The sequence below is a fragment of the Cryptomeria japonica genome, chromosome 4, assembly GCF_030272615.1.
Source record: "Cryptomeria japonica chromosome 4, Sugi_1.0, whole genome shotgun sequence".
NCBI classification, from domain to species: domain Eukaryota; kingdom Viridiplantae; phylum Streptophyta; class Pinopsida; order Cupressales; family Cupressaceae; genus Cryptomeria; species Cryptomeria japonica.
In genome coordinates this window covers 658,487,247-658,499,735 of record NC_081408.1, presented here as the reverse complement: position 1 = coordinate 658,499,735, position 12,489 = coordinate 658,487,247, and the positions used below count along the sequence as shown (strand labels likewise).

The 12,489-nt window shown below is 38.6% G+C and overlaps 1 protein-coding gene across 14 annotated transcripts in view; it reads left to right on the top strand.

The window, feature by feature from the left end:
* The window catches only part of LOC131061795 (LRR receptor kinase SERK2), a 161,299-nt gene that overhangs the window by 98,094 nt on the left and 50,716 nt on the right, over positions 1-12,489 (top strand). For all 14 annotated transcript variants that reach the window (XM_057995631.2, XM_057995627.2, XM_057995630.2 and 11 more), the window contains one exon: positions 9,956-10,297. In XM_057995631.2, coding sequence (XP_057851614.1) covers positions 9,956-10,297 — 342 coding nt within the window. The remainder of the gene's footprint in view (positions 1-9,955; positions 10,298-12,489) is intronic.

Sequence of the window (12,489 nt, the reverse complement as noted above, 5' to 3'; positions counted from 1 at the left end):
TTCGCTTCTTCGTCTCCGGGTCTGGGCACGTTGCTTGTCTGGCTTGGGCGCAGGTTACGACCAACACTTCCTCTTCTTTGGTTTCCTTGATATTGAGCAAGTTGACGCCGGACTTTGGGCAGGTGGCGTCTTCGTGGTCTCCCGGTCCGCACCATTTGCACAAATATTGTGTGGCCTCTCCCTTCGGGCAATCTCAGGTGAAGTGCCCCCATTGGTTGCACGCTCTGCATTGTATCATCGGTCGGCCTTTGGAGTCGTATTAGATCTGGCTCCTTGTATTGTTATTTTTGTTATTGTTGTTTCGTCCTCCCCACCGGTTATCTCGGTAGCCTCCTGATGTTGCATTGTTGTTCGCTTGGGAGCTGTCAGTACTGCCCGATGTAGTTGGTTGTTCCTGCATAAGCAATACTTGTTGGTTTCATGTTTTCATGTTGTAGGGGCATTCCCTTCATAACCTTCAGCTCTTTCATCATCCTTAGCATGTCCTTCTGTAGGGCTTGCACCTTTTTGTCGGACTCGCCATCGCTGCTGCTTCCCTTGAAAGAGTCATCATCCTCGGACGAGCTATCCTTCTTCTTTTTCTTCTTGGATGTCTTGGTCTCGCTCTCGAGATCCATCGCTCTATTATATGCATCTTCGTACGAGGTTGGTGGAACAATTTTCATCTTCTTCTGGACGGAGTGTTTCAATCCCTCCACGAACCATCTCTTTGTCAACCCATCCGTTGGTTGACTCTCCGTTTTCCCCAATAGTTCCTTGAGTCGTCGACTATAGGCTCGGACCGTCTTGTTCTTGTTCCTGCTTTGTGCCATAGATTTTGGCTACTATTTCATTGTCGTCTTTGAGGAGGCGGAACTCTATCACGAACTCCTTCTTCAGGTTGGGCCATGTGCCGACTTTGGCCTTATCCATATTGGAGTACTAGTCGATGGCCACTCCCCTTAAGGTTGCTGGAAATTGTGTTACCCATTCGTCCTGGTCGGTAACACTATTCGCTGACCATATGGTTTCGCAAGTGCGGCAATGGCGGACGAGATCTTCCTTCTCGTCGCTGTTGAACTTTGGCAACTTATGTTTACCTGCCATCCCACCGTTGGGTCTCGCTCCTCCGGTGCCTTGTGTGCTTGTACCTGGTGATCCTCCGCCTCCGCCTCCGCCTCCTGCACCTGACTCTCCACTCGTGGGTCCTCCAAAGAAGGTTGCTGACCCCGAACCAAACAAATTGCCTCCCGTACGGTACTCTTGTGCTCCCTCGACACCTTCGGCCGTACCGTCACCTTTGGTCATCTCCCTCCGGTTGGTTGTCTCCCTCCGGTTGTCCTCAAAAACAAGTTCTTTAGTAGGTCTCTGGTAGTGTCGATTAGGTTTAGACTTCGCCTTGTTTGTTCCACCAACTCTTCGCGACTTCTTACCCTATGATGGTATTCTGGCAAACTGTAGAGTTCTCCTTCGGCACCCTCCGTGACTCCTTCTAGGTTCCCTTCGGGCAACCCTACGACAGTGTAGAGAGTATAATTCTCTTTGTCTATCTCTGCCTCCGCAACCTCCGTGACACCTCTTGGGTTCTCTTCGAGCAACCCCTCGATCGGTCGTCCCTCGGCAAGCTGCCTTAGCCTACGCCTTCGTTTTATCTATTGTCTGAGATTCGACGCCCTTTGTGCCACTTCCCATTCGGCACTTTGTATCTTTTTATTTTTGTCCTTATTTAGTATATTGGGCATAAATCACTTCCGTACATAGCAAGCACACAACATGTACACAAAACAAAAAAAACTTTTATTATTTTCCCTTTCGGCCACAATTTATGTCAACATTGTGTCGGGATTATTACAAGGTTCAATTTCCCCTTTGCTTCTTGCCATCACGCTCTGCGTCCCAACGACGATTGTTTTCTTCGTACTGTTAGAGGACCTGTTGGCGTCTCTCCTCACGGGCAATCTCCTCCAGGTTGGTTCGCTGTGCCAGTGATGCCTGTGCAAGCAACCGGGGGAGGTGGTTCATCAACCGATTCGCTGCGGGGATAACTTCCAGTGCGGTCTACATGGCACTTGTTGGGACGTTAGCCTCCGTGGCCTCTCCTTTGGACGTAGGTCTCGATGGCTGCCTGAAGCAGGATTGAGAATTCCCTCCCTGCAGTGTCCTCTCCGTCGTAGAGTTCCGTTTGTGCGTCGTCAGTCTCTAGGTTAATCTCACCAATGGGTAGGCCCATCGTGTCCGTATGCCATCCGCTCCTTCCTTTCCCGAGTATGTCTAGGCAACGGCGCCAAATGTTTGCCACATATGGGTAAACGATTAAATGCAGAAAGTAAATGCACAGAACATAATGGAAATATATTAAAGAACCAATCTCTGTATTAATTCAACAGTCCATGTACATCAAGTGCTTATAACATCACACCCAGATACGACTATGATGATGCCACTCAGAAGGAAAGGTATACAATATATAATAACCGAAGGGGTGCGACCAACCATCGCGTCCAACTGCCCTTCGGGAAGACTAACTGGCTACCGTAACCCATAATTACCGATGACAACATAACATAATACGATAACATAACATAATGATTATTCCCGACAACATCTTCCACTTGTACGACAATCTTTTTGTAAGCACTTTTGAATTTGATGTCGAATACAGAGATACACGCAATGTACTCTTAGGATATATATATTTATATTAGTTTAGTGCACATAATGAAAAGCTCTGGGAACATGTATTTCATCTAGAACTCGATTACAAATGTATCTTCAAATGAAGGCATTACAGATTCGAACCACCAGCAGAATAGGGTGAGGAGGTACTCCCACCGAAACTGCAAATATAGAATAGGAAGGATCTTGCACCTCCGAGACTGCAACAGAACGGAACTCCAACTGGAATTCGCAAACACAAAGAAAACATCAAATTCACCATACCTACAACTATGCCAAACTCGGCCTTATAAATGGGCTCCGGGAAGTTTCCCAAAGGGTTACAAATGGCTGACACCAAAAGTTTATTATTTTATTAATTTGGGCCACTTTCTTTAATAATTAAATTAATTAATTAAATAAGTCCTTATGATATTATTTAAAATTTAGGACCACTTAATTAATTAACTTAATTAAGTCACTTTATTAAAATTGGGGACATTACACATCAGTTCGTCTGAATCCAGATGAGTTACGTTACCCCTCTTAGCATGGTGATGATTATATCAGAATGGCACATTGGAAGTCAACAGGTATTAAGAATGGACTTCCAGTTTGTTGAAGTTATAGCTGCGATTGAGATCTAAAATGATATCTCTTCTCGTCTCCAACGTCTCTTATTTAATTCGTGGCTTCAGTTACTGTTTTCTTTCTTGCATCGCTTTGACTGCTGTCGGTGAGATGTCTATGTGGATGTTGGTGGAATATTTTTGTGGCTGTTGGTGACTCTTCCCCTTCCATCGTGGAGCCTCTTCACTTGCCTTGCGATTCTTTATGTATATCGCTCTTCTATTTTTCGTGGACTTTTTCTTCTTCGGCAGATTGATAGTCATATTGATGGCTTCCAATTTTGTTTCGTATCAAGTTGAGAATAATGTGTATGGAGTCTGTCAGATTAGTAATATTTTATATTTTCTGTCTTCAGAGTTTTCAGACCTATGAAGGTTTATAGAATGTATATGTGATGTATCATTTGACTTCATTGTCATGATTGATTTCTAGAGAATCAAACTTATCTTATCTTATTGTGATTGATAGTAAGCTGAAACTATCAACAGTTGTATCCATTTTCAGAGATATAATAAAGTTCATTTTTGAGTGGGCTGGGTTTTTCACCCTCAAGTGGAGGGTTTTCCCAAGATAAATTCTGTGTATCTTGTTTCAGATTTCTGTGTTGCTAAAACATTAACACTGTTTGCCTGTGGGATCCAAGAATTTTTATGGATGGTGAGACTCCATCATCTTATGTCTCTTTCACCATAAAGGTTATAAATTTCAGTTTTCTTGATACTGTTATGGTCTATATAAGCGACCTAGTTGGGATTGGTATGTTATTCTATGCACTTGTAATGGGCATCTTTCACATTCATAGGAAATGTTTCAGAGCGAGATGGATAGTTGATGATGGTGACATTATGAGAGACATTTCCCTCATCATTCCTAGTGGGTGGGAAACTGTGGTGATTTGGGATCCCGGTATTGGTTTAATTGGTACATTAGTCCACAAGGATTGCAAGGAGTTGTCTCACAAATCCGGGCACGGGCATGGTAATGGTTTCGTTAGAGTGGGGCAGTGGAAGAATTAGTAAAAGTGGTCATGCTTCATGTATAATATCATACATCATCGCTTGTCAGACAAGACTCTCTCCAGGGCTTTGGTTTTGTTTAGTTTTTGTCTTTGATAGACTTGGCACTCTTGGTCAATGGACCTTTGGAGGTGAGGAGTTGTTGGTGCTTGTGATTGAGAGTTATGTGTCCTTGTTCCTACAGTTGCACAAGCAGAATCTATGGAAGCGGTGCAAAATTTCAATGTCTGGGAAATGGAGCTGAGTTAAGCTTGAGTATGTATGGCTAGTTGTGCCTCTTTGTAGGCCATCGGATCTCACTACGCATATCATGCTCTTTGAGAGTTGCAACCAGAGGTTGAGGAGAAGTGTGATCACAGAGTACTTGATTGGTTGGAGATACTTGCCACTAACAGTACTTTATAGGATATAGGGTGGCAATTGCTTGAGGATAAGCAAGTTTGGGGAGGGCAGACTGTAATGACCCCTTTTCCTAGGCAATTATTAGTTGCAGAGGTTAGTCCATCACCTGGTCCTCATGGATTGATATGGTGGTTAGGGGACCCTTTTGAGGGTGTTTTATGGCTCTTCAGTGAACCATCTTGTGCTTAATTCAGTATTCCTCAGCTCAGTATTCCCAATGGTTTTGCAGTGGGCCTTCTGAAGCATTCTTGGACCACTTTATTCACACTTACTATTTTTAGTCACTTGGTTATGTTGCTCATACTTACTATTTATAGTAAGTCATGGGGGATCATTTAGTTGGCGACTTCTATATCAGGAATTGTTGGCAGATTGTCACGATGGTCTATTATTTGGCATTTAACATGGTTATGTGATTTAATAATAAATAATGAAATTTTTAAAGTTAAACCAAAGTTTTAACTTTATGTCATTTAATGTTATTTATATTATTTTAAGTGACTTTATGAAAAAGAGTTATAAGGGGTTAGAAGGGTAACTTTTCACTAAAATTCATAAAGTGACTTTAGTATTCCTCATGTGACTGCCAACTATGAGAAAAGTAATAAATTAACAGCAAACTTCATTTAAATGGTAAAAAAAAAGCCAACTTGGGCGTGGTTTTTTTTTTTGAAGTATAAAAAGCATTTGATTTGCTTTTTCAATCATTCAAATACTTTTGATAATTTGAAGAGAAGAACAAAGAAAGGTTTGCAGGTCGCTGAAGATTGGCTTTTTGGGAATGAAAACTCTCAAGAAGAACAATATTTGCAGGTGTGGAAGATCACCCAAGAATATTCTGTTGAAGACTCCATTCACGGGTTTTGCTGGTGCATCAATTGATACATTTTGGTGTTGATTTGATAGAGATTTGTTGAGCATTTCTAGGGCAGGTTTATCAGCAGATTTGAGGAGCTTATTGTTGGTTCTTACTAACCGTACCATACCTAGGCAGGCTGAACCATTCTTGCCTGCAAGGTAATTGTTCCAAAGAGTGGCATGGGTTCTTAGGGAAGGTTTAGATCAGATTCCCACAACAAAATCAGACTGTATGGTCCCATCAACAATAACCTTTTTTATTAGCCATTTATCATCCTCCAGTTAGGCATTTGGATTTGGGTTGCTTGGCAACCGTAGGCATTGGAAAAATCAGGGTTATTATTGCATTTCCAGAATTATAAAATATTGATTGCTGCTGTTAAAGAATGAAATCACACCTGCTGTTTTCATATGCTGATGTATATTGCCTGGTATGAGGCATTGGAAATAGGGTATGTTCCAAATTTACATTTTTTGCAATTAAAAATCCTGAGTTTGTTAAGTTATTTATTAGTTAGCATTCAGAAGTTGTTCTTTGTTATTCTCCTGCAAATTCATATTAAATATATGAAAAGACCACAAAAAAAAATACATAAAATTCAGAAAAGACAAAACCTTCAAAAATATCCAGAACAGGGTGGGATATTTCAGAGGTTTAGGACAATAATTTGAACTAGGGATTTTCATGACTTGAACTCAATTGTAAGGAACTTAGAGATTTTATTGTATTTTTGAGTATGCAACCTGGCCCTTGACCCAATAATCCAGTTTATCACCATATATTTTTCTGTTATAATATGAAAGATTTTGGCATCCAAGGTGAAATATTGTTGAGGAAGGACTGAAAATGACACATTACATATCTGATATTTGGCCATTGCTTTTCCGCTTCTGCCATGTCATGAGTTGCTGAAATGTTGTCATTCTTTCATGCACAGCTTATGTCTGAAACTAATTTTGTTGGTGCTTCTGATCATGGAATCCTGTTGCGAGCAATTGTGCATCTTTGGATCTTATTGGGCCTCTAAGTCATGTGATCTACCAAGATGCACCACCGTGAAGCATTATTGATAAATAAACCGAATAAAGTAGATCTGCACGAATGCTCTTCTGATTCCTTTTTGTAACTAATAAGATTGTAGCTCTTTTTCTTCTTTGTTAATAAGATAGAAGTAGCTAAAAATGTTAACACAAGTCTATGTTTGATGGCAGAAGGAAAGAGTGAGTTGTCTGAAGTCTGAACCATAAAAACTACTAGCTTGCAGAATTTCAGTTAGACCAAGAATTTTTTAATTTCAGACATGAATTACTAGATCACCCAAAACAACCATATTGAAGCTGAATCAAGATCTGGTAGACAAGGAAATATCAATATAGATGCCAAGATCGATCCTCTAGTCAAATTTCAAGCCCAAAAGAGTGACTTGATTTTGACACTTTTCCTAAGGTCATAGCAAAGTGCTTGATGGAGCTTATTAATGATAGTTGATAAATATGGAAGAAAATAATATATGTGGATGTTCTCAACTAAGGTAAAAGGCAATCACCGGGACTTGGATGTACAGCAGGTAGATTAGGAAAGGATTCAGTGCATAAGACAACTCTAATGCTAATATAAGAGTTAATAAGCACATAAGTATGGAACCAAATTAAATGTGGATAACCTAATGTAAGATAAAAAGTAGTCAGTGAGATTGGAATGTACGGTAAGGAGAAATAAGACAGGACAGTGCAGAGACAATTTCAGTCTAGCTCAGTATATTGAAAAAGGAAAAATATCATATGAATATTCAGATGAGTTAGTGAGTTGTTTGTAACAATGTAAACACTTTCTTATGAATTAGTGTGTTCTGTATTAGGAGTCGGGGACATTTTTCTGCTTGTTCCTATCTGTTTTTCATTCAAATTTCATTTATCTTGATATTTCACTTTATTTCTTTCTTCAGAGCAATGTAAAACACTCTTTAAAATGCTAAAATGTGATGTCGCCATCCTTTACATATCATGGCAGCCAAGTTCTTGAATTTTGTGAAGTCTCTATGAGAGACAAAATTGAAAATGTATATTGAAAGTCCATTATTATAGGCAGTTCAAGTATGGAGAAAGGAAATATGTGGGTCTCTATAGAGGACCGACCCATAGGAATATGGAGGATTTTATGCCACTGATCATATAAAATGATTCTCTCAATATACGATACATTCCAAAAAGAGGTTAAAAAGATTATTACATGTCCCCTGTGAGACGGACATTCCCTGGGCAGCGGTAACCTCGATGAACAACAAGCAAGATTCATGGTATCAGATAATAAACATCTATAGTGTTGACACAATAACAATGAGATATTGAAGATCTTATGACAGCAATTGACCAAATCAGATTTAAGGAATAATCTGATATGAGGAGATATCATGAACATCTACATAAATCGATCAAGCGAAGACATATTACCAACTTCATAATTGATAATGCTAAGTATGGTGCAATCAGTATCCATCAAAGCATATCAGCTAAGGCAGAGAGAATATATGCGATTACTATCTGGAGCAGTTCATATGATTGGTCAAGTCAAACAAATATTAAAATCGATAGTGAAGAGGTCAATACCATCCCGCAGCACTTGACAATTAAAGCTGCGATAAAAATTGTTAGTGTTAATTAGAATGGCACCGATTAAGAATAATGATAAGCACCGATAATCAATAATAGAGATTCAAACTGTAATCAGTGATTATCTTATTGCCATCCATCGGCATACAAGGGAAAGAGGTACGTTTTATGAACAGGTGTGTCTATTGGAAGACAGGTATCTCTAAGAAGGATGAAGGTATAAAAGGAGATGGAATCATTAATTCAAGGCATCATATATGATTTTATCTCTTTCATGTATATCCCGTGGGATAGCTCGTTCTGAGCAAGTGACGTCAAGACCAGAATTGGTTGCAGAAAAACAAATTCCATTTCCAAGAAGGCACCAGTTAATGCAAGCAATTCATATGCATATCAGAAACAATATTTCCGCACTGTCTATTTCTTTATAATAATTGTGAAGCATAAAGGCCAAGGGCCCAATATAATGGCATGTATACCAAACAGATTAATTATCAGACAAGGCTTATTACATTGCATGCTTGAAACTACCATATTCTGAAACGTCAGTACCACCATTACTCACCATTTCAATTCTTATTTATATTAAGGATTAAGCAGAAATATTTCCAGCACGCCTTATCAGACTTTATTGTACATTTTCATTCATATTGAATTCCATATTTTTATATCATAACTGGCATTGTTTCTAGTATAATCTCCTTATTAGATTCTTTTACAATTATTTGCTCAATTAAGAAATCAAAATTAGATAATTGTCCTGACTTTCTGAGTTAGCCTAAAATGGAACATTACATAAAATGTATCATGACTTATTTTAAATTTTTGTGATTTTGATCGCAATATTTTCTGTGTTTTTTTCCTTCTAGCCTGACAAATGAAATCAACATTCACTATACTTGTTACCATTTTACACTAGAATGCAAATATCACCTCTCTTGCAGCAATTCTGCTAGAAAATGGAATCTATATTCATGGTGAATGATCTCTTGCACTTAGAGGTCCATTTAGCCTTTTGAGCAACCATATGCTATACATGATCTGATTCATGCAACGAAATAGCTAAATTCTGCCTAATCAATTTGACAAGGACAAATTCGTTGTAATTCTAATCAAAAGTGGTGACAATTAGCCTGTCTTTTCTGATTAAATTGTAGCTGATGGTATATTTTCAAAGAGATCTACTTCTGCTTCCACTCTCTTCCTCCTAGAAAATGATATCATAAGGGAAGGATCTGTGTTGAAAATTAATAATAGAATGAAGAATGTAAAAATGGAAATAGAGGAAGAATTGCCAAGTCATAAAACTGTGAAAAGGGTCTTCCAGAATAGTGTGGGAAACATCACCTATAGACTAGTAATTCTGTTTGTTTTTTCTTGTAAGGTCTTATTTGACATCAAATAATAGTCTTGTTTTGTATCAAAATAATATAGTCTTATTCATTTATTGGTGTCTAGTTGGTTTGCTTTACTTCCGACTGTGACTATTGCCTGATGAAAAGTGTGTTTGTTTTGAATCAATAAACCATTTCTATTTTTTTTTTGGCATTCTAAACAAGTTAAATAACACATTCCAATTTAAAATGTAATTTTGCTTCTTCCCATTCTTATCTGGTGTTCTAAACTTCTACCTTTTTTCTTTAGAGATGTCTTTGTATTCATCTTGTTTTCTTTTCCTATTACCATCTGTTTCTTTAATGAAATAAGGAATGCCATGTAAGAAAAGAAAGATATACAATAACTCTTTAGATTCTTTTAATTTGTTAATTTTCAAATTATTCTCAATTTTGTTTAACCTTATTCAGGTGAGGATGGCCGAAAGATTGGTTTTGGGCAGTTAAAGAGATTTTCTTGGCGTGAGTTGCAACTAGCAACTGATAACTTTAGTGAGAAGAGTGTGCTGGGACAGGGAGGATTTGGAAAAGTCTACAAAGGGGTCCTTGGGGACAACACAAAGGTTGCAGTAAAACGGTTGACTGACTATCACAGCCCTGGTGGAGAGGCAGCATTTCTGCGTGAAGTTGAGATGATAAGTGTGGCAGTGCACCGGAATCTTCTGCGCTTGATAGGGTTTTGTGTTACACCATCAGAACGGCTTCTTGTCTATCCTTATATGCAAAACCTTAGTGTTGCACATAGACTGAGGGGTATCTTTTTAGTCATTCAACTCTAATATGCTTTGTTCATTCAATATGGCTGAACAGAGGTAGATTTGTTTCATTCAACTTTCATGTGTTTTGATCCTTGGATATATCAATTGCATATAAGTAGATTTTTTTTCGTTTGTAATTATATGTGACATTGACTACTATAGTTCTATTTGACATTCATTTAGGCAATATAAAACATTGGCAAGTCCCCATTTTTGGTGTTTATTTATTATTATACTCGTGTGTTGGGTCAGCTATGAAAACAAAAGTCACAAGTTTAACAACCTTTAACTAATTTAGAGCCTATGCTCAAATTGCTACTTGTAAATTTGTAACCTTGTTTCTGGTAGTTCTCTTATACGAGGTATTGTGTGTCTAAATATTGAATGAAGTTGATGTAAAAATTGAAAGTTTATATGTAGTAGCACTATTGTAAAATCCTTATTTAACTACCTTAGTTGGATGGATATTATTAGTTTATTCGCTTTGCTAATTGTATAATTGCAATTACTTAGTTTAATTTATCTTCATTATGTTTTAGATTATTTATTGTTTTCTATATCTAGCATATCTTATTTTGCATCTGTGGTGATATACCTAGGTTTGCTATCAGGCTTCATGTTCATGTGATCGATCCTGATGATCCAGAAGAAGGACATCAATCAGATGATGTTCCTAGGTCACTAGCTTCAGAGTCACCTCATGAGATTCCCTCCTCAGTTTCCATGGACTTGCCTCTATCTCCTCTTGATATAGTAGTGGAGGAGTCTCCTCAGAATGCCGTCCCTATTTCAGCAGTTGAGCCTCCCATTGATCATCAACAAGAGAGTCTGCTGGAAATTTTCGAGGATACTCCTACGTACATTCATCTATCAGAGATTGATACCTCTACTTCCAACTTTGAGGAGTTTATGAAACAAACTTCATGTCCTCTGGTTATTGAGCAAACCATGGTTGCCATCTAGACAAATACTTCCCCAAGGATGACCATGGTTGCTCAAACAGAAACTGCTTCTCCTTTGTTTGCAGCTGCTACTGAAGGAGAGTTGATGGCTTTACCTCCATGGATTAGTTCATTCACACCCAAGAGGAAGAAGCAATAGATTTCTCCCGATGCCTTTGATTATCAGCAACTCAAATAGTATAGGCCCAAGGTTGCTAAAAAAGCCAAGACGATCTCAAGGGTAACAATTGATGGTAGTAAGATGAAGGTGGCTGAAATTGTTGAACCTCTTGTAGATAAGCCACCTGAAGAGATGTCAGTTGTTGATTACAAAGTCACAAGGGTAGTATTGGGTAAGCAAATGCATGAGGTAGTAAAGCATGATGCCCAGTATTCTATAGCTTCACTAGTAAAGCAGTATGATGAGCTTCTAGCCAAGAAAGACAAGCTAGAAGAGGACAATAGGCAACTTGTTGCAGCTGTTCGTAAGATCACAAAACCTGCTGGCGAAGTGAGTAATCCTTCAAGTTTTACCGAGGCGCGAGAATCAATCCATGGAGTTGAGAGAGCTGCTCAAAAGGTACAAGCATTGGAATCTTGGGTTGATCAGCTTCATAATCTATGTGTGCAAGTCTGGAAGGAGGTTTTCCAAATGATGGTCAAGTTGAAGACCATTGAAGAACAATTGAACCAAGATTCTGATACTTTCAAACGAAACTTGGAAAAGGTAGAAGACAGCTTGACTATTTGGCTTAAAATTCCTTAGCAAAAGTTAAGTGTTCTTCTAGAACGTCAGGTAATTCCTTCAAGAGTTGTGTACTTGGAATATCAGGAGCTCTTGGAGAACAAAGCCCTTGTTCTTAAGTCACTTATTGAAGACATTGATGATACTATGAGGCTGCGAATGGAAGTTTTTCAGGACATGATCTCTCATTGTCAGAAAGCTTCTTGCACCATCATGGGTCATGATGGGGAATTGTTGGTAGAAGAAAAGGTTCTTTCTGATCTGCAGTTGAAGATCCGTCAAGAGTGGAAAAGTGAACCATTTTCAGTAGCATCCATTCAAGCCTCAGTGACTTATCAAGTTTACTTGCGGGAAATTCAGTCTTCCTTTGAGAGAAATAATGCCACAATCCTTCGTTGAAGCGATGTTATTGTGAAAACCATGATCGTGGCCAAAAATACCAATGAACCGGATCTTGATGAGCTGCAAATAATCATCCAGAAGTTCGAAGGATTCATGTCT